This window comes from Stegodyphus dumicola, chromosome 12, assembly GCF_044657685.1.
Source record: "Stegodyphus dumicola isolate Sdum_Otavi_A_Nest chromosome 12, ASM4465768v1".
NCBI lineage: Eukaryota > Metazoa > Arthropoda > Arachnida > Araneae > Eresidae > Stegodyphus > Stegodyphus dumicola.
The window spans coordinates 20,835,218-20,859,183 of NC_140779.1; the positions used below are offsets into that span (position 1 = coordinate 20,835,218).

The 23,966-nt window shown below is 31.6% G+C and overlaps 1 protein-coding gene across 1 annotated transcript in view; it reads left to right on the forward strand.

The window, feature by feature from the left end:
* LOC118189245 (pelle-like serine/threonine-protein kinase pik-1) overlaps window positions 1–23,966 on the forward strand; it is a 71,866-nt gene that overhangs the window by 25,004 nt on the left and 22,896 nt on the right. The window contains exons 5-7 of the mRNA XM_035359822.2: window positions 6,366–6,480; window positions 11,971–12,089; window positions 17,189–17,378. Coding sequence (XP_035215713.1) covers window positions 6,366–6,480; window positions 11,971–12,089; window positions 17,189–17,378 — 424 coding nt within the window. The remainder of the gene's footprint in view (window positions 1–6,365; window positions 6,481–11,970; window positions 12,090–17,188; window positions 17,379–23,966) is intronic.

The window sequence follows — 23,966 nt, forward strand, 5'->3', positions numbered from 1 at the left end:
TAGAAAATAACATTTTTATCTCCAGCGTGGAAATTCTAAAGATATGCTATTTTCATATATTTTGTCATAGTGCTCTTGAATTAAATTTTATGTGGTTTACTTGCGAAGAACACGATATTTAATGAATAAAGGTAACACCAAAACATTACAAAAATGCTCCTTTGGCCATAATATAAAATCAAATCTGAGTGCTTTCAGAGTTTATCTTTTTTTTCCTCATTACACTCAGAAAAGTTTATGCTCCGAATTTTATGAACTACTAAAATAAATAATCATCTTGTAATGTTAATAATTAATTATCATATAATCAAATAAATGCTCGTCTTGTTATGTTATAATAATTTTAAAAACTACTACCTGAAAATGCTCATAAAATCAAAGAAAATTTTCAGTTCTTGTTTAATTTTACCTTATTTGTTTCAAAGCATCTTTTGCTATCAATATTATTTAATTTTACTTTATTTGTACACAAAAATAAGTTCATAAGTTTCGCATTTAGAATTTTGACCGTTTTACTAATGTAAAGAAATTTATACAAGAACTACACGTGAAAAAAATGCGCAAAATGCAGTAAAAAGTGCTTTAATGAGATATATTAAATCTTATTTGCGAAAACTCTGACTTTCATAATCTCATCACTTATACAACGTATCACATTTAATAATAATGAAAAACAGTTATGTGATACAAACGCCATAGGTTTCCGTTTTAAAGTAAGCCAGATTGTCCCTTCCTTCTTGCCGACATGTGGGTGACGCCCACTCCGCCCACTGGGTTAGTCTATCTCTTATAAGGTCCATGGCTGACAGTTGTTAATTCTTGACGTTTCTTTACATTCGTTGCATCAACAGTTTGATTTGATTTGTGTTGTTTATTTGCTATTATACCTAGTCAGAAATGGCAAATTGTGCTATAGCTTTGTTTCAGAATTAAATAAGAAAAACTAATAGTCAGGGCCTCGCATACTATCTTGTAAGTTATGGATTGTTTACTGGAAAAGAGCAGATAATTTCAACATCAAAAGTGCAAGAATATGTGCTCTTCATTTTACACCTGATGACTACGTACAGGATCTAAAGGCAGAGTTGCTTGATTCAACTCCTAATAGGGTGCTGAAAGCCAATGTTGTTCCCACTTTACATCTTCCATCATCATTATGTGAAAATAACTCACCAATAAATTATATATATTATGCTTCAAAAACTGAAGTTAATCTGGAGAGAAAGATTTCTAACATGAATGATTCATCCAAATTTGTGCTAAAAAGGGATAGAGCAAGCAGGTGCCAGGCTCGGGAAACAAGGAAACGAGCGTTGGAAAATTTAGCTTCCCTTTTCCCCAAAAAGAAAAAGCCGCAAGCTGATAAGATAGACCGTGTAACTCAGTTTACATCCAGTGACACATCTCATTTAGTTGAGTGCGTGAAAATGTTAGAAAAGGAAAATAAGAAATTAAATATGCTGTGCTGTCAGTTAAAAATGCAAGAGAAAATTATTTTTACTGAACTTGTTGCTTCTCATAAAAAAATTGCATAGCTTTCAGAAAATGAGCAGGAAAGTAACAAGCAAACAAGTATATAGAGAAGTTAAAAAGATTTTAGGGACAATTTTTACAGACAACCGAATTCATTATCTCATGTCAAATAAAAATTTTGTTAAGTAGAATGCAGATGACACTTGCAAATCTGCAACACTTAAAGCAGTATGCTACAGCTAATCTCAGACAAAAAATAGGATTTTCGTTTTTTAGCATTTTGCCTTTGAAGAAATGTGTATCCTGTTCGTTTTGATGTTCTTCTGGTTTGCTACATGATGTGATTCAGGTTATGTGTGCTAGGGCATTAAAGATGACAGACCAAGAACGTATGTGTGCTCTTTCATTCAATGAAAGGAACATAGATAGCAGAATCTGTTATGACCAAGCAGAGGATAAGATTGTTGGCCCACATAGAAATGGTAATGGTGTGAGGACATTTTGCAAGCTGGAAGCAGCCAATATATTTTGACTTTGATGCACAAATGACTGCAAAAATATTGAAAGATATAATAATAACATTGGCAGAAATTGGATATTATATTATTGCAGCTGTAGCTGACTTGCTTGGTAAAAATCATGCTGTATGGACAAAACTTCAGATTACTTATCGTAACAGCTGTTTTACACATCCCAGGACTGTAGTAAAGGGTTGTGGGGGTTTGATGATGTCTAAAGGCTAAAGACAATTACGTCTTCACAATTACTTCTTGGATGATGGATTAATGCTTCCAGGAAATAAATTAATTACAAAAGAACCTATCAAAAGATTGTTATCAATGGATTGAAAAGAAGTGAAAATTTGCTCAAAGTTGTCTGTAAGTTACATTGCTATTAAAGGAAATGAACACCAGCATGTGCATTTAGCTGCACAGTTATTTTCAAACCATACTGCACAAGTATTCACTATCTTATACCAGAAGAAGAGGACACTGCAAATGTTTTTGAACTAGTGAATAATTCATTTGCTATTGTAAATGTCAAGAAACTTGTCTGTGGTACAGTATTAGCTTGTGCATATGGGATACATGAAACAATCCAAGAGAGAACAAGAGATTTGTTGAAAAAACAAATTATCTGAAACTGGAATGCAGTACATGCAAAAGCATTTAGAAGACTAAAAGATGTTTTAGTAAATAAACCTCTTTTACAGTATTATGATAAAAACATGACAGTAGTTTTATCTGTAGATGCACCTCAAGAAGGACTAGGAGCAGTCTTACTGCAGAATAATTTGCCAGTAGCATATTCATCTAAGGCATTAACATATACACAGAAGAATTATGCTCAAATTTAAAAGGAAACTTTAGCTATTGCATTTACACACAAATTTCACCAGTCTATATTTGGAAAATATAATACAGTGGAAAGTGACCATAAACCATTGGAATCAGTTTTCAAAAATCCATTAAATAAAACCCAATAAGATTACGAAGAATGCATTTAAGATTACAGCCGTATCAGTATGAGATAAAATATAAATCAAGAAAAGAACTTTTTATAGGGGATGCATTATCAAGATCATTTACCGATGAAGGATCTAATTTCTTAATTCTTTTTTAATGCTATATATAACTAGAGCCTGGTTTAAGAGAGTTATGGATGTATGGTATAATTTTTCGTGTGACCTAAGGTACCACACGTATAACTAACAAATTTGTAAAAATAGCAGAGCACAATGCAGAGTAGTGCAATAAAATGTCAAAAAACAAACTACTTTTTTTACATTATCTATTAATTATAAAAACAGAAGTTGAATTATATATGCCAGATAAAACAGAAACTCTAAAATAAAAATTTTGAGCAGCGAGATAGCAATGAGAGAAAACTTTCTCCTGATGTCCTTTTTTTTGCACTCTTGTTAATACAAGTAAAAGTGAATTGATTGTGAATTCATTATAAATTTTTGTTCATTACTGATGTCATTCACATCAGTAGTATGTATATTACTGATATCAATCACATTCAGTATTCTGTATATTACTTATATCATTGACATCATTCAGTATATTACTGATATTCACATCAGTATACAATAAACAGTGCCTACCTGAAAATTTAGCAGTGACGAAATGCCGAGCTAGAAGAAGAAACAGAATTAAAGAAATGGTTGTGAAAATCCTCATGACAGAAAAAGGAAAAAAAAAAAAAAAAAAGCTATAGTAATCTCTTTGGTCAAACACCAAATGTGGTAATGTGGCAGAATGTGCATGCATTCATCATAAAATATAGTTCCATAATTTCATAGTTTCACATCAAGAAAAACATGCTGTGAACTATAAATATTTTTTAAGGAAAATGAATTGATTAAAAGTGCAAAAAAGTAATTTATTTCAAAAGATTTATTGAAACATTTAACAGTGAATTTGGGGGGGGGGTTAGAGTCAGTGCATCAGGATAACTCCCACTAAAGCAAGTGATGTGAACAAGGTTACAAAAGGTCAGAATGAAGGAGACTGAGAATTTTCTTGGGGTCCACATTAAACATTTGCTGTGACCTGTATGTGACATCCATGCCACATTAACATCACAATGTGGTATCTCTGTAGCATTTTATTATGGTCACAAATGTAATATGACGAAAATGTGACACTGTTAAGTCACAGTTACTGTGTGTGCTGTATGGGATCTCCTAGTAGATCACTGAATCTCCTAGTTTCTAATTTTTAATCTTTACCAAGGTAATTGTTATCGAGCAATAAATTAGAAAGTTATTGAATCAATGAAATTTAAATTATGTAAATTCCATTACACATGTAGCGATTTTCAGCATTTTATTTGATCTGAATTATCTTAACCTACTGTAGACATTTGTAGAATTTTACGTGGAGATTCAGCCAATGTTTAACTACTAATTCAGAAGTCAAACAACAAAAATCAGCGTTATATTTACACATTTGCGGTTTTGCAGCTGAAGATGGTGGTTCGGTAAAACCATCGAAACTAGTCCTGTGAAAATTTTGTAAATATAACGCTGATTTTTGTTGTTTGACTTCTCAATTAGTATTTATTCGGCGTGTTATTGTGTCTTAATGTTTAACTAGTTAACATTTGTATTTAAATTTGTTTTAAATCAATATATGGTATGCCCCTAAGTTTATTCATGCAGTAATGGTTGCCTTAAACCTTAATTTTATTTTCATCGTGTTTAATAGTGTGATAAATTAAAGGTTTCATCCTTACTCAGGATTTTCTCAGCATAAAAGTGGAAAGAAATTACAAAATTAAATTTATCAAAGAACATAAAATTTAGAGCATCAAATTAAATAGTATTAACATATTATAGCATCAGAATTATAACTTAAATTCTTGAATAACCTGAATCCTGCATTATAAGATAATTCAAATTAATTTGGATACCTTTTGAAATGGTATCATTGTATAGCTTAAAAAAACTTCATGGAAACTTTCAGTTTTTCCTGTTTCGAGGTTGGCAGCTGTTATGTAACTCTGCCTATTCTGATGATGATTCAGGTAGAGCAGTCTCGTACCCAAAGAATCTTTAGAGCAGTTTGGAAAAGAATGCTGTAAGGGAGGTTTTTTTTTTTTTATTTTTTTTTTTTTTTTATTTTTTTTTTTTTAAATCTTGAGTATCAAACCATAATTATAGTGGCTTAAATCTTGTTGTATAGTGGATAACAGAACACTTACAAGCCTCACTGAGAGTGCAGATCTGCTATGGGCTGTCCTACGTGCATCGGCATGTAAAATTATGCATAGATTGTGATGAAAATATCAATACTTCATTTGCATATCAAAAATAATCATAAAACATTAACATAGAAATGAAATTAAAAAAAAAAAAAAAAAGAGGTGCAAGTCTTATTTACTGTATAAAAAAAATTACGAATTGCAGTTTATTCAGAGTGAAACTCCGCCACGAAAAAGTTAATGCTTTAAACTGTAAAATGTATAATTATCATAACTTTTGTCATAATTATGCTGGAATTAATATAGGCTTTATGCATATTAAAGTACAGAAATAAATAATAAAAAAGCTGTTTATTTATATTTTCTATTATTCTCTTTTATTCTGTTTTGAAACACAATTGAATGTTATACATAGAAACATGGTCATATGTTTACATAGAAACATGGTCACTGTATTGAGAATGAGACCATAGAATAGAAACATGGTCACTGTATTGAGAATGAGACAATAATATTCGCATAATTTTAGGTAGTAAAAGCATTGTTTCAGCATTTTATAATCTCTGATTAGAGGTGTCATATGTGCAGATTTAAATGGCAGGCAAAGAATTATTTCAGAATCGCAAATGTAAATATACTTACAGTTTAAATAATATAATTAGATACTGCTTATGCTTTTGTGTATTTTGCTGTGGTAAACTTTTGAAGGCAGGAGGCAGTGATGTCATTATAAGTGATTATCTTTTGGAAAGAAGAATGTTTATTGTATATGTATGAGACTAGTAGGTAATTTTCTTTTTCCTGAAGAACCATTGATCTATGAGCTTGTCATTATTAATCATAAAATCATTGCTATATATTATCTTTTATTCTTTTATTCATTGCTATATATTATCTTTTATTCTTTTATTCATTGCTATATATTATTTATTTTTGCAGGATCATTATTTTCTGTATTTTTACAATTTTAATTTCATGAGACTAATTTTTTAACACATAATAAGCTTGCATGCACTGAAGTAGTTTTTTTTTAAATCTTACTTTGTATGCTTTTGCATTTTTTGTACAGTTAAATACATTTTTTATTTTACTGATTTATTTTTTATTTTTATATTATTTTTGTTGCTTTTCTTCCCTGTCTAGATATTTGTTTTACATTTTGAAATTTTGATATTCTTCAGTTGCCATTATGATCATATATTACCCTTGTATGCTGTATCTTTGGATGGTGCAAATCTTTGTTTAATGTACCAACTTATGGTTAATGGCTCTTTAGAAGATAGGCTGCTATGTAAGGTTAGTAAGTCAAAGTAAATGAAAAATTCAATTTTAAATTTTATTTTCAATTTATCATTAATTAATGATACAGTGATTTATGTTATTTATTTAAATAATCCTTTTAAATAAACGTATTTATTTGAAATACAATTGATGTCAATAACATTTTCATTGAATTTAGGTATGTCATTTATTATGCTTTTTTTCAATTGAGAGCATAGTTAGAGTGCTTAGTCTGTCCTCGCTCATAGTTCTTAAAAATGGCTCGACTCATTTTAGAGTTGAGAAGCATATCTCAGGTTCAGCAGTGGTCATTGGAATATTAATAATAATTAGCAACAGTTTGTAGGTCTCTGAAAACATACTCTGTTAGTTGTTTTCTATAATAAATTGTAGAAGACTAATGCTACCAGTCATAATCTGAAATCTGATCTTTTGTAAATTACTCCTAGTTTAGTTTTCAGATAATTCTTCTAAATAGGAATAAACATCAATTGTTTGGTCAAGAATCTGACAAACCTTTTCTCTTACTCTTGGAATTTTGTAGCCTGCAGGAGAGAAACAGCAGAGTAACAAATAAAGCAAATCTGTCTTGTATTTAATTCATGATAACATCATATATATCTTTAGCTGCTACAGTCCTATTTATATGACTGTTTTCTCCCTTCGTTTTTCTTGAAGTTTCACATGATTCCACTAGTTCCTTCTCTAATGATTGCTGGAAATCGTTTACTTGCTTTCTAATGGGTGTTGCAATTATTCCATTTGAGTTTTGAAGCTGGTTTTGTAACACATTGACATGTGGCATAATACTGTGAAACACTGTAAGCCAAAACACAAGTTCCAACTCTTCTAACATACGGTGGATAGCCCCTGCTTTATTTATTGCTATAACTTGTTTAGATGTTGACTCTTATTTTTTTCCATGCATTCAATTAACTGTTCTCTATATTCATGCATTTTGTTGATAGTTTGACTCTTGAAATTCTATCACCTGGTAGCTGAACTGTGAGGTATCCTTTTTCTAACATTTTCATCTAAAATAGCAAATCTGTGTGGAGAGTAATTGAAATATTGAGTAATATTGCTGAAATTAGGAAAAAAATATTTGAACTTACTGTTTCTGAGTTGTTGCTTGCCCAAGAATCAAATGGAGCTAATGCGCATAGCAGTGCACAAATTGTGTATTCTTGTTGATACCCTGAATAAAAGCTTGAACACAAGTGGGATGACTGCTCATCAAGCCTGTACCATCATTAGCTATCATTAGCAGCTAAGCTATCAACTTCTAAATCATCACGATTATAATATATACCATATTTGCAGTGTAATATTAGTAGGAGTGCTATGTTTATAATTTAAGCCATCTCTTCAAAAATCTTCTCTACATCCTCTATTTTCCTCTCCTAGTTTTTAAAAGCACACATAATTACACACTAATATTATCATATTATGTATTTAAAAGCCTTTAACAATTTTAATTACCTTTTTTTTTTATTTACATAAAATACTTTTCCATTTGAGTTTTACGTTGTAACATTTTGCATTGTTACCTTAAATTAGAAGTTTCTAAATCATACACTGAAAGAAATAGGAGAGATGAAACATTAGGGGGCAAATTGTACAAACGAATATAGTGTATATATATATATATAATCTTTAAATGGTTATGTAAAAGTTTTGCAATTAGACATATATTTTCTAGAAGCATGCACACAGAATCTTTAAAAACCTGATAATTTCGAGAAGTTTTCTCAATTTTAGTGCCAGTATGGTGCACACACGCATATATATGTAGGCCAATCTAGAAATAAGGTTCCCAAAGAGCTCTAGCCGCACAGGAAGGTGCGAGCAGAAATCCGGCAACACCACTGTCCGGCTGAGCAGTTACCTTAAATTAGAAGTTTACCACAACACCACTGTCCGGCTCAGCAGTGGTAACACCACTGTCCAGCGATGGCAACACCACTGTCCGGCTCAGCAGCCGCCCGAGATGGAGGTGCCCCAAGTGTGATATTTGTTCCATAATTCGCTTTTTGTACAGCAAAGGGAGTTCACCCATGAATATTCATCGTCAGTTGACAGAGGTGTATGGCGACAAGTGTACGTTTGTTAAACACATTCCAAAGTAGTGCAGGGAGTTAAGTGCCGGTCGGAAGGATGTCTACGCTGAAGAACAGAGTTTAAGACCGTCAGTTTTGGAGGTGATTGTCGAGATGGTCCAAAGCGAAGTGCTTCAAAACAGGAGGATCACCGTCCGTGAACTTGTTGCTCAGTTTCCTGGGAGTTCTTATTGTACAGTGGAAAGAGCTTTGACTGAAAAACTGATCATGAGTGTTGTGCTTGATGGGTACTGCATATGTTGACAGCAGAACACAAAAAGAAACGAACAGATAAGAAGGATTGTTGGACTCACATGGAATGAAACATGGGTGTTTAATTTCACTCCCGAAATGAAACAAAAGTCCAAACAATGGCATCTCTCAGGGTCACCATTTGCAAAGAAGTTCAAACAAGCTCTTTCTGTTGGCCAGTATGTCATGGCCAGTGTGTTTTGGGATTGTAGGGGGATAATATGATCATTGACACAGGAGCTAATGTTACTATTATTCGGAAAGATTTAGCTCAACAGTTTAAAAATAAACTTATTTGGGACACCATCCTGTGTTACCCTCCTGACTGCTTCCGGTGATAAAATTGACATAGATGGGAAGTTAAACGTGACCATAACGTTTGGAAGTGCTGCCTACTATTACACGGCATATGTGGCAGATATTACAGATTCTTGCATACTTGGATTGGACTTTTTAAGGAAATACAATTTTTCTTTGAACTTTAACAGACTGCTTTCAGCATCAGCATAACTATTCATCATCAGGAGAGATCCTCACCTGGAAACGCCGATGCCTTGTCTGAAAGACCCTGCTTAGAAAGCTGCTTCAATCGTACTATGGTTGAGAAGTTGAAATATGAAGCTAAAAAGAAAATACCAAAAAAGTTGAAAAATTCTGATATTTTTTTAGTCATGACAAATTCAGCTCAGTGGTAAAGATAAGTGGTCATCTATTCGTAAATCAAACAACATGAGGACAGCATTTCACAATATTATTCAGTTTATTAAAGAACCAAAGGATTGAGCCACACAAAAGACAGTAGACACATTGGATCAGATGTGCACGTACTAGAAAAATTCACCAAAGGCTTTTTGTGCATTTTATGGCATGATAAATATCAGTTTAATGAATGCATATGTTATATATGTGATTAATATAGCTTGAAAATCTGAAAAGGCAATATCAAGAAAAAGTTCGCAATAAAGCTAGATGCAGATATTCTTGCTCCATGGATGAAGAAACGTTAAAACATACCAGCTTTGCCTGGATCAGCAAAAACAGATAAGGGAACTATTGAAATTAGATTTGAGCATTTAACCTCCAGAACAAACTGACTGTAAAGGAAGAACAATTTGCACATTTTCCCTGTAGAATTTGTGCAGAGTCACATGCAACGTTTGTCAAGCATGTTCCAGAGCAATGTGCGGAGAACATCATGCTGGTATGCGTAATGACTACTTTGAGAATAAATAAATGATACTTTGTCACTAACTTGAAGTTTGAGAGTCATGAAATCATATGCAGGTAGTATATGTTTATTTGAACTGGTTTTTAAGTAGGTTTTAAACATGCTTATGCACACTTTGTCTCGGAGACAAATGGCTACCATTCCTGTAAGTTTTTCAAAGGGTAGCATTCTAGGGTTAATTACCTGTTATTCATATCTTCCACGTGCCATTTCTGCATACCCTTTCCTTTACAAAATCTGCTTATTTTAGTCTCCTTTACATGCCTTTACAATTCTGCCTGGTGTTTTAGAACCATGTGTATTATTATAAATAAATACTATATAACGGTTGGCCATAATTAAACTGACAGTGCTCACAGTATTCTGTAGCGCGATCTATTTGCGAGAATGACGCCACATTTTGTAGGAAGATTAAACAAGACGGGGGACAAAGGATTCCATGAAAAAAAAAAAAAAAAAAAAATAGTTCCAAAAGTCAACACTAGGGGAATATTTGGCACTGTGTAATAGAAAACAGAGTGTTAACAAATGCAATTCAATACAGAAATTACCTTTTATTTTGCATTCAAATGAGGTTCAATGTGGCTGCCGTTGTTGTGGACCACATATTGCATTCTGTGCACAGTATGCACAACAGCAGAAAGTAACATGTCTGCAGGAATCTCCCATACAGTCCGTGATGTGTTATCCTTCAACGTAGCCAGGTCCTGGGCCACTCCTTGATAGACCTTGGACTTAAGGTAACCCCATAGCCAGGAGTCGCATGGGGTAAGATCAGGCGACTGAGGTGGCCACGCAGAGCGGATAATGACTCTTTCTGTTGTGAATTTCTGTCGTAGCATCTGTTTGTTGCACCCATACAGCAACGTGTGGAGGGGCTGCATCTTGCATGAAAATGATTTACTCCAGGCGTTGTCTTTGCTGAAGTGCCGGAATGACAAAGCTGTTCAACATGTGGCGATATTTCTGTACGGTAACAGAACAGGTTTCCGGTCCTGTCGGGGTAATGTTCTCATAGAAGAATGGACCTACGATAAATTCCGCTGTGAACTCATACCAAACAGTTACCTTTGGTGAATGTAAGGGAATTGCTATAACTGCATGTAGTGATTTGTCATCCCAAATTCGGCAGTTCTGGGTATTCACAGTTCCATTCAGGTAAAAGTGGGCTTCGTCTCCTCATAAGATTTTCCACGGCCAAGCATAATCCACCTCCATTCTGGCTAGAAAGGTGAAAGCAAAAGTCAATCACAAGCAAAGTGGTCGGGGTATAGTAACTCCTGTACACGGCTGATCTTGTACCGATAGAAGTTGATAATCTTTCGTAAGATTTTGCATACCTTACTGTAAGGCATATCCATATTCCATAAGGCATATCCATAATAAAAGGTAATTTTATTCCGTATTAATTTGCATTTGTTAACACTCTATTTTCTATTACACAGCGCCAAATATTCCCCTAGCGGTGACTTTTGGAACTAATTTTTTTTCGCGGAATCCTTCGTTCTCTGTCTTGTTTAATCTTCCTACAAAATGTGGCGTCATTCTCACAACACTGTGAGCACAGTCAGTTTAATTATGGCCACCCGGTATTTATTGAATTGGTAATTTGTCTCTCTGTAATGCATCACAATTTTTTATGCTGTATAAAGAGCATCATGTAATAATAATTGTGAATAAGTGAGATTAAACGCCAAAGTCTGATTAAATTATATGAACATGTAATAAAATGCCAAATGTGATTGAAATGATTCTTGTTGATTGGTAAGTATAATAACTGATAATTATTATCCAACCAGTAATATAATTATGATCTTTACTATGCTGATTGACCTTGTAAAATGTATTCATAATAAAATTTTCGGTCTATGTAATCTAATTAATTTTTTATTTTATTTTATTTATTTATTATAAAAAATTTTTTAGAACAATACTGCACCCTTAACATGGTCTCAGAGGAGTCACATAGCAGAATTCATAGCTAAAGGCTTGAATTATTTGCAAACTAATCCAAGAAAACCTATTATTCATGGTAATATAAAAAGGTATGTTAAATTTAAGTTGTGAATGAAAATTTTATATTTAATGCTCTTAGCAGCATGGTTGCTTTTATCTGGTCATGAAATTTAGTATTTCTTAGTATCGGGTCAGTCCATAAGTTTGTGCGCATTAAGAGTATGCGTGGAATTCACTATGACCCATTTACTAAAACAATAGAATTTTGAACCTGTTCAAACTTGTCATCATTTGACTACATATTATTCAGTTCATCATCAACTTTCGTAAATATCGAACGCGTTTTAGTACCCATAGAAGATAAATATAAACAATCAGTACAAACGTGCTGTGCTTCATTTTTTATTTTCGTGTGGTGAATCTGCCAGGTTTGCAGCGATAAAAATTAATAGTGTACGTGGTGAACACACTATTGGTGTAAGGACTACCCAAAAATTTAACGTTGGAAAAAGCAGCATTGATGATTAACCCTGTTCAGGACATTTTGAACTGTTAGAACCAAATCAAACGATTAATTCAGAAGTTTATAGTGAACAACTTTGCTGTCTAAACTCAGAATTGATGAAAAAATGCCCATGATTGGTGTATATCAAGAAAGTGTTGTTTCATCATGATAACGTAGACCGCATAAGGCTCAAACAACGCTGGAAAAAATGAGTGAATTTAATTGGGAGCTTTTGCCATATCCTGCTTACTCCCCAGATATTGCCCCAAGTGATTTTCAGTTATTTCATGCCTTACAAAATTTTTTACTGAGAAAAAAATTAAATTCTAAACAGGATGTACACAATGAACTTTTTTGCATCAAAACCAGAGTCTTTCCACAGCAATGGCATAAAAAAGCTGCCTGTAAGATGGCGAGACATTATAGATAATGGAGGAAAATATATAATTGATTAAAATGTTAAATTGTGTTTTTTATACTATTTAAAAATTTACCAAAAAATGCGCATGGATTTATGGACTGACCCAATAGATAGTAAACTTAAATGCTATGATTCATCGGTGGAGAAAGGATTACTCTCCTATCCAGTGAAACAAAGCATTCTCAGTTTTATCGTACATACGCCATAGGCTGCTTTCATGCTGCCATGTGATATGGTATTGTCTTATAGCTAATCATGCATAAGTGACTGTTAAGTTATATGTTTCCATATTAATTGACTTTTAGTGAAGTTTCGGATACATACTTTGGAAGTAAACATGATGAAAATGATAATGTAGCACATGTCTCCAAATTCATTAACCTCTAAATTTGATCTCCCACCCCCTTAAAAAGTCTGATGTACTACATCAAGGATGTCAAACTCGCGGCCACAACAAATATTTTTGCGGCCCGGCCAATATATCAGCAAATAATAATATATAATAATAAAATAACATATCGATGAAGAAAAAAAGGAAATGTTTACTGCTAAGTAATTAACGATAATTTATTCAGTGTTGTTAGATTACTCACAGCGAGCTAACACACACACTACTTAAATTACAAATGCGTGTGAGTAGCTTGCATTCAGCTACCTTCGGCTTTTGGGGGACACGTGCACTCAGAACTTGTAAGCATCCCCCGATAGCCGAATGTGGTCGAACTCATGGTCTCAGTTTTCCAATCATAGTTTTGTACGATATATTGGTGCATGCATGTGCATGCACTTTGCTTTATTATTAATTATTACTTAATTCATATTGTTATGGATTTCACAGTTATTTATTTATTTAGTTTTTTTTATTTAGAATTGTAATTAGATTTGCTTCATGTTGCCTTAGCAACGCAGATGATTTTTGAAAAGACAGCTGCGTTGGAAGGTTAAAAATAGAACAGCGCGTGCATTTAATACCTAATAAATAAATATCTCGTAATTGCTGTTGCCATCCACAAAAATCCAGATATTTATAGATGTTTACAGTATATTCGAGAAATTAATTATAAAGCTTATAAAAGTCGAGAACAAACAACTCATCTCAGTAGTAGCTGTAGTTTTAGTGAACTGTTTGTTTACTTAATGCTGTGATTGATTTGTAGCGATTTTGCTGTGAGATAGAATTAGTTTCTCTGTTTTGAATTGATTTTTGCTAAACGTTTGACATTTTGTGATATTGTTAGAATATTTTTGAAGAAATATTTCAGCATTTTGATTTATCTCTCTTGTGGAAAGAATAAATTTTTGTTAACTTTTTAACGTTAACCGTGTTTATTCCAGCCCTTTGTATTGCCCTTTAAATTGTTTGTCTATATCAAAACCAAGTGGTAGTAAAATTAAACGAAAAATCGCTGACGAACATAGAATATTCCAAGTAAAATGGGAATTAGAATATTTTTGCTGTGAAATAAAAGATAAAATAATCTGCTTGATATGTAATAATACTATTAATGTACCAAAGTTATATAATATTAAACGTCATTACGAACAACACAAATCGAAATATAACAATTACGAAGGATTAATGAGAGAAGAAAAGTTGAAAGAGCTCAAGTTAGGAGTGAAAAAGCAACAGTCCATGTTTAGTAAAGTATTGCAAGAAAGTGAAGCAGCGGTACATGCAAACTACGTCTTGTCCGAGTTGATAGCTAAACATTCGAAGCCTTTTACTGACGGTGATTTCATCAAGGAATGCTTAATGAAAGCTGGAGAAATTGTTTGTCCTGGAAATGTGAAGGCTTTTCAATCAATTTCATTGTCTCGAAATACAGTTGCGGAAAGAGTTACTGATTTAGCCGCGAATTTAAGTGATCAGATCAAAGCAAAATTATCTAGTTTCGAAAGTTTCTCCATTGCCTGCGATGAGAGCATGGACATTAGTGGCAAAGCTCAATTAGCAGTGTTTCTTCGTTCTTGTGACAAGAATTTTTAACATTTTTGAGGAATTACTGGAACTAATACCGATGCCCGGTACTACCACAGGAGAAGATATATTTACTTGTGTTTTTGGACTTCTTCAGAAATACAATCTACCTTTGGCAAAATGAAATTCTGTAGCTACAGATGGCACTCCATCAATGACCAGGAAAAACAAGGGCTTCGTAGCATTACTAAGAAAAAAACTTAGTGAAATTCACGGTTCAAACATTCATCATATGCATTGTATTATACATCAAGAAGTTCTATGCACGAAAGTAATAAATATGGAGAATGTTTTGTCATATATAAAAAAAGTTATAAATTTTATAAGTTCTTGAGGTTTAAATAAGTGTCAATTCACTGCTTTCTTAAGTGAGCTAGATAGCGAATATTCGGGTTTGTCCTACTATACCGAGGTACGTTGGTTATCGTGCTTTAAGATTCTCAAACAATTCTGGGATTTGAAAGAAGAAATATGTCAGTTTTTAAAAACGAAAAATCAAGATGTAAGTTTGTTTTACAATCCAATATGGATACAAGATTTATCTTTCTTGGTTGACATAACCCAACACTTAACCGATTTAAATTTATCGTTACAAGGAAAAGATCATATCATTACGAACATGTTTGACATAATTAAAGCATTCAAATGTCAACTAGTTCTTTGCGAAAAACAACTTAAAAATGAAGATTTGATGCACTTCCCGACGTGCAGCATGAACAAATCAAGTTTAGATGATACTTGTTCATATCAAAAATATGCAGAAAAAATTGCAAATTTAACAACTGAATTTGAAACAAGGTTTAATGATTTTAGTTCCCTCGAAGACAAATTTTTTCTGTTTTCTTCGATTTTCTCAATAAGTATTGACTCAGTACCCAGCCATATGCAAATGGAGGTGATCGAGATTCAATGCAACTCAAATTTGAAAGCAAAATTCATTGAAGTGGGTATGCCTGAATTTTACAAATATTTACCAGCCAGGTTTGAAAATACTCGAAAATTTGCATATGAAATTATTTCCATGTTTGGTAGCACTTATCGGTGCGAGCAGTTATTTTCAGTCATGAAGTGTAATAAGTCTCCTATTAGAAACCGTATTAATGACGCTCACCTAGGGTCAGCGTTGAAAGTTATCACTGCAAACAAAATTTCTCCCGAAATAGGAAAGATAATAGCAGAGAAGAGATGTCAAGTATCAGGACGTAAACATTAAATTTTTCTTGTTCTTTTCTATATAAATATATATATATATATATATATGTTTATTATTGCATTATTCGAAATATATCTATGTTTCTATGAATATTGATTTTTTTTTTTTTTTTTTTTTTTTTTTTTGTGCGGCCCGCCTAAAGGTAAACCTTGTTTGTTTGGCCCAAGTGTACCTATGAGTTTGATATCCCTGTACTACATTATGCTGTTTATAAAAACTTAGGTTGTATCTTTGATTCTAATGTAAAGGAAGACAAGCAAATGTTATACAGATTTACTATAAATTACATTGTATAGCTATTTCCAATCATGTAAAACCCCACCAGTGGCCAAGTGAAAACCACTGAATACTAATAGTTTGACTTGGTTTGGGTTTGATCCCATGCAAATGGGCTGGTTGCATGGTTGGTTTGCATCGTTTTTCCTATGTATAACATGAAAATGCGTTAGTTTCCCTGACTAACTCATTTTCATGTTTCATTTTCAAGTCTTTCCTCTTCTTAGGCAGATAACCCTTGGCTTTGTCATAAAATAGCCATTTTCATGTGCTAACCAAGCATGTGGAAATTTTTAAGGAAAGAAAAAATAAGTTATATGATTAAGTAATAATAAAGTAATGGAACATTATTACAAACTATTTAGTAAATTGATGTTTATTGTTTATAAGTTTCTTACTGTAGTATGATATTTATATCCACCTAATCTTATCTTTAATATATCATCTATCTAATATATCATCTAATTTATCTATATTGTGTGAATGGTTTAATTTTAGAATAAATTACTGGATTAACTGTTAGCTGTTATTTTACAGTACAGAAATTGCCATGTTTTAAACACAGCCACTTATAATACTCAAATATGTTTGGAATGAAAGTGATTTTGATAAACATGTGTGTATTTGTGTATGTGTACATGTGTATATGTATGTATAATTGTGTATTTTTAATTATTAATTTTATACAAATTGTGCTAGAAAAAATTAATTAATTATTATTTATTTATTAACAATAGAATTATTAACATTAAATATTTTCCCTCTACTAAATTTCAGTTTTATATTTTTTAATAGTGCAAATATATTCTTGGAGGCAAATATGGATGCAAGAATTGGAGATTTTGGCCTCACTAGGGAAGGCCCTGGTTGTGATGATACAAATGTGAAAGAAACAAATTTACAGGGAACTGAATGCTACTTGCCACCAGAATATTTACAACACAGGCAGTTGTCTCCTCAAGTAGACATATACAGCTATGGCATTGTAAGATATTAAATAGTGTTTTTACATTATAAATTTCAGTAATTATTAATATTAAAGAAGTAATATTTTGATGTACAGTAGATTTCTAGGTTAATTATGCATATATGTGAATTTTTAAGGTCGAAAATGGAACTTTCCATTTGATATTGAATGTTTTATATATGAAAAATAAATAGTATAACTCAGGACAATTTTTATATTTCAAGTACTAATATTTTTGACAATAAATTAAATATTATGTGTGCTTATTGGTCACTTACACAAAAAGCATTGAAAAAATAACTGAGAAATTTAATTTAATTACAGTTTTAATTAAATCAAACTATTCCTACTTGATATAATCCAGTAAATATATAATCAACTTAAAAATACAAAACAGTTTTATGTCATCTACATTCTGATACCCATGGTAACTACAATATGGGGTTGCTAATGAGATATTTGGCATGAGAGCAAACATACAATGCTATCTTGTGTTACTAATGTGGCCATCAAACATGAGAGTAAGCATACAATGCTATATTGTATTGCTAACATGGCCATCAAGCATATTGTATGTTTAATGTGTTCTATATCAATGTAAAATTTATAGGGCAATCATATGAAAATTAAACTCATCTGAAAATTAAATTTCTTTTCACAGGAAAATTGTATTACTTTAACAGAAATTTCAAAAAGAAAAAAGTACTAAAATTATTCTAATCACTTCTGCCTTATCATGGTGTTTTCTAATTTAACTACATAACGTAATTAATGTAAGAGCTGCTTGCTTAATTGAACTTTAAAAATAAACAAAATGCAGTCTTGGATTAACATGAATTTCAGTTGTTAAATCATTGTGCATTTTGAGATATATAGCAAGTATAATTGACTCTTGAACAGCTCAAGTAGAGAAAAAGTTTTAGTTAATTTCTAGGAAAATTTATTGAAGATTTAATAGTTTGAAGAATGTTAACATGTTCACTTAAAAAATACTAAAATAGTTTTAAATAATTGATGTGTAACTGATACTTAAAACGTATGTAGTTATTAGTTTATTTTCTCATCTACTACCATAAAACATCAGAAGTTTATCAAAAATGTTTATTTTTGGATGTAAGCAGAAAAGGGTGCAATATAAGCTATAATTCCAAAAATAAATTTTTCTGTGTTGTTGAAATATCATGAAGAAGAAAGAACAGATAATATTGCTTTCATTCATTTCCTCACCCTGCAGTTATTTGGAGAATTGCTTGATTTAGAAATATCTAAAATATAACACATGATATTTTTTGATTCATTTTCTCACCTACAGTTATTTCGATGGTTGCGTGATTTAGAAATTTAATTGCCATGTTCTTCCTCTGTGAAATTTTCTATCCAGTTTTTAAAGGTTTGAATAGAGCTGAATTCTTGTGGAATTTGCAACTTTCTTGCCAGTATGTTTTAATATACATATATTAGTAATACTAATAGGTCATTGAAATTTCTAGTTAATATAAATCTTAACAGCAAAGAGAAATTAATAAATGGTTTATTTACTATGAATTTTAGATTACCATTGCTTTAGATTCTTTTCATTTTAGGTTTTGCAAAAAGTTCCTTTAATTTATCAACTGGACTTCTAAATTTTCACATGCATAGATTGTTTTCAGTTTTAAATGCTTCTGCATCAGAAACATTATATACATTTTGATAAGTCTGGAATATATGTATTACATTCAAGGAAGTAATGAATTTCAGGATAATTTGAAAATCTAATTTGTTTTTTACCTGTTGGCTGGTACTATGTAGATATATTGTAATAAGGGCCAAAAGATTTTTTTTTTAAATCAGTAATAGGCAACTCTAATCAATAACATTTTTATCTTTGCATTTACATTCCAAATGTAATGGAAATATCTATGTCTTAAATCAATTCCACCTAAGAAAGCCAAGATGTTTTATGTATAGCAAATGTAAAATATGCAAGTGTGTAAGGAAATTAAAGAACTGGCTGTCCAGAGATTCTTGTATATTCCAAATGTCAGAACATTTCTCAGAACATACAAGTAAATATTTCATATAAAGTTAATATTAAAAAGAGTGAAATAAATAAGGTATTACATGATATTCAGTATTCTACATATATTTAAGAATGAAAAACCCTCAAATAATTTCGATGGACGAACTTTATATTCAGGTATAGTATTATTGAAAGACATATGCTGTGGAAGGTGTTAATCCTTACATTCTTTTCCAAGAATATTATGTATATAATTTTTTATTAGTCTTCTCTTCATTATGGGTGTTTTGTTCATAATTTTAACTTTTGGTTATTCTGAACAAATGTTTGTATAGCTTATTAACGACTAAATCTCTGCACAAGGGCAGAATATTTGCATCTGAAAAAATCTCAATATATCTTTTGAAATACTTTGTGTTTTAATAATTGAAGTTAATGCTGAGATTGCAATGTTAAGTCAAATCATGACCACTAATGAGAACATGCATATCTGGTAGAGTACTCATCTTTCAAACTACAGCATGAAATTACAGGCAAACAAAAACCAGTACTTTCAGAGTATAATTTCACACACAGGCAACATTTTCCACTAGGCTTGTGTAGCTGTATCGGAATTAATGGAATGATGAAAAGATCATAAAAGTGTTAAATTTGAGCAACTGATATTAAATACATTTCATTAAGAACCAGAGATGTTTCTGCAAATGTGAATAATTAAAAAAAATTATATTAGGTATTAGATTATTTTTAGATTTTAATAATTTTCATATTGTCTTTATTAGAATTTCCACAGATGTACATCGCAGAGTAATCTTATTCCAAAATTCAAGCCAGAAATTTTATGCAGAGTAATTTCATTCCAAAATTCAAGCCAAAAATTTTAGTTGCTGTAATCCCCCCCAAACTTCTAGAATGCAAGAAACATTCCTGAGATTACAAAAAGTTGCCCACCATTGCTTACCAATAACAAGAAGGAATTTCAGTACTGAACAGTCCCTTTTTACTTCCTTGTACGAATTAAAGGAAGTATTGTAATCGCGAAACCTTTCGGGTATCATGTTTCAACAAAAACATCCATTTGACCGCTATTGAATGCAATTTAACGATGTTTTTGTGTGACATCTGTATGTAAGGACAGTATAAAGACTTTTTTTCCCCAAGATAGGTTGCGAAAGGGATTTAAAATGGATTCAGAAGAGATTTTGTCGTGACATGTGTATATACCTTGCATAACTCAAACGAGTAGCCTCAGAACTTTGAAATTTTGTATATAGGAATGCTATAACCTGTAGTTGTGCACCTCCCTTTTCGGTTACAATTGGCTGCATCAAAAGTACATATATATATATATACCCACTCTATTACATTGCTCCATGAACCCAGTTTTTTATTCATATATGTTGGTAAATTGTGCATTTTTTGCTTTAAAAATGATTGAATTATGTTGTTCTTGTCTTGCAGTTAAGGTATTTATGCCTTTAGTTAATATGCATGCAATAGTTGTAGAATTATCAACAATTCAAAAGTTGTTTAATTGCGGCTGAACCTAATTTTTTTTAACATAGCAGCCATATTGGTTTACATTCGAAACTTAGCAGAATAGTGAATTAAGTCAGTTTCTGCACCTTCAAATGTTTTTTTGTCAAGTGTAACCAAAAGTAAATGCAGTTTTGTGCACTGAAAAATCAGCCTTTTAGCCCACTGGCCGAATTGCTTGTTTTTGCATAGAAATTCTAATTTTATTTGCAAAAATTTGTTTTTAATTATTTTAACTGTGTTTGGTGTTTTACATTTTTCTATATTTCAAAATTTTAATGAAGATAATTTGGTATTTTTTGTATTTTTGCCTTGCCGGAAAATGAGAAATGAATTAATTGAATGAGAAATATATCTCTAATAAAATTCAAGGTAATAGGTTTAAATGAAATGCAGCAAAAAAAAATGCATATAGTGTAATATTCCATACAAGGAAGTCGTTTGGTGTACACATCAGATTTTTTAAAATGTGCTATTTAATGAAAAAATATGTGTATGTATAATATAATGCTTAAAAACTCAAACTTATTAAATATTACTCTTGAACTAAAATAATGGCATAAAATATGTTTTCGGATTTTAATTGTTTTGTCAATACAAAATGCATTGAAAATGTGCAATTTAGTCTTCTATTTTAGCTGTTTATTAGTTATTTGCATTATAGCTTTTTTAGCTATTTTTTTTTTTTTTTTAACCTGTTAGATAGCTTCCTTCTGAAATAGTATAAATCCTCAGTAGCAAAATGTTTTACTAAATTCTTAATAAGCCAAGCAGCAAAGTTTCATGAATTTTCACTACTTATACTATGCCTGCCCTACAAATTTCCCCATTTTCTCCTGTGATAAAATTTCTGTCCTACTAAAGAACTTTTTGAAGTAGAAAGTTCTTTGATTTGAACCTATTTTTCATTATGATTTTTGGAAAAGTCTCATACAACTATGCATTAAATTCCTTTTCCTATTATTAGTTCACCAGATTTTAAGATTCCTCTTAGAAATGACTTCATTGATGCACATGTTTTTCAAATTTTAATTTACTTCTAGTCTATGATTGTGAAAACATTTGATATTTAAAAAAATAAATAAAAATGTGATGTATTAAGTAAAATTATGCTTAATAATAAAAATTAACAATACTATTCAAGTAGCATACACAGATTTTGCTAAATTTTAAATTTCATTTTAAGTGTTAGTGAAACAAGTGGAAAACAAACCATGTGGTCAGCCTGTTCGCCTACTTTGAATCCATGCCAGTATCTAATAGTATTTAGCAGTTTTTAACTATTTGGCCACTGGTGGATTAGTCACTTATTAAAAAGAAAAAAGTAATGAAATAGTTTGACTTAGACATTTAATTTTTTGGAATTATTTATTAAATTATTTAACTGTGATTTTAATTTTTTTAAAAATATTTGTAGCAAGAGATAAGTGTGAGCTTTTCATCAAAAGGAATATTTCTATTCGAATAAATCAGCTATGTGCATTATAATTTTCTAGTGTGTTTTTGTATAATACTGAAAAGAAATTCAAGCATTTAATTCAAGAAGTTGCTTTTAAAATTTCTATGTTATGTTTTAAATATTGAAGTAAGAATCATTAAAAATGATTATTTTTAATAAGAATCATATAGAATGCGAAATGACACAAGCATGAATTTTCTGACATATTTAAATAACTGTGTGTTATATTCTATTACTAACTTTAAGTCTGTGTTATGTAAATTTTTTTTTTTTTTTTACTTTGCATGCTTTAAACATGGTTCTCTCTTTTTCAACTTAAGTTTGTATAAAGGTAAATTCAACAGTTCCTTTTTGATATTTTTATTTCTCACAAATTCTTACATAGATAAAAATTATTAAAAAATTAGGACAAAATTAATTCTAATGGTATAAAAATAAATAAATAATAAAGCATAACTAAGTATGTATGCAAAAGTGAAATTAAGATCATATGTACAAGGTTTTTAAAGTCTCTATACATTTTTTGAGAAATATGTTCGAATTGCAGTTATTTTAGAGATGATCTGAAAGAATGCTGTCAACAGAGGGAAGAATAGGCATTGTTTGTGCCCTTACACATGGGTTAACGTATCAATAGGTGCAGGAGGACTTTGCCCGTAAATTCAGAAAACAAACCCCTACCATAGCAGCTATTAAAACCTTGGTAAACAAATTCAAGCGAACTGGTAGTGTTAAAGATAAAAACTCGCCTGGGAGACCATCAACAATGCCACAATTTGTGCAAAGCATACAAGAAGCCATTACTTGTAGCCTCCAGGCTCAGCTAGGAACTCGGTATTTCACATACTACTGTTTAGAAAACTCTACACTGTCATTTAAACAAGGATGCCTACCACATTCAAACTGTGCATAAGCTGGAAGCTGAGGACTATGCCGCTCTACAAGCGATGTGTAGCTCCACAAGCAATTTGTTGGAAGCTCTGGATAATGAGAAATTAATGGAGAATGTTCTCTTTAGTGACAAAGTCACATTTCATCTCAGCGGCCATGTGAATAGGCGTAATTGCCAAATGAGGACTGATTAACAACTAAACGTGTTATACAAATCTCAGGGAAACACACCTAAATTTAATGTATGGATTTGAATAACAAAGTCTAAGCTCTGTGGACCTTTCATGTTTGCAGAAAGGACCATCACTGGAGAAGTTTATCTCAATATGTTGCAACAATATCTTGTGGTACAGGTCATAATTTGTACATTCGACGCCAACGTTTCGATGCCAATGGTTCGACGCCAGCGTTTCAAAGCGTGGTCAATTTGACATGAGGTCGTTTCGACGCGGGGTCAGTTCGACTCCATACTTTTTCTGCTTTTGTTTGTCGCCATACTTTTCGTATTTTTATTTATTTTTAGAATAATTTTGCATCATCATTAAAATAAATTTGGTGTCATCATCATTTGGTGTTTCACACCCCACATTATGGGAATTCATAGATGGTCTGAGGTGTGTTCAAAAATCAATTGAATCAACGTTATGAACAATTTGTACATGGAGATGAACCGTCGCACAAGCGGAATAGGTATCTGCGAGCTGATATGAGAATTAAA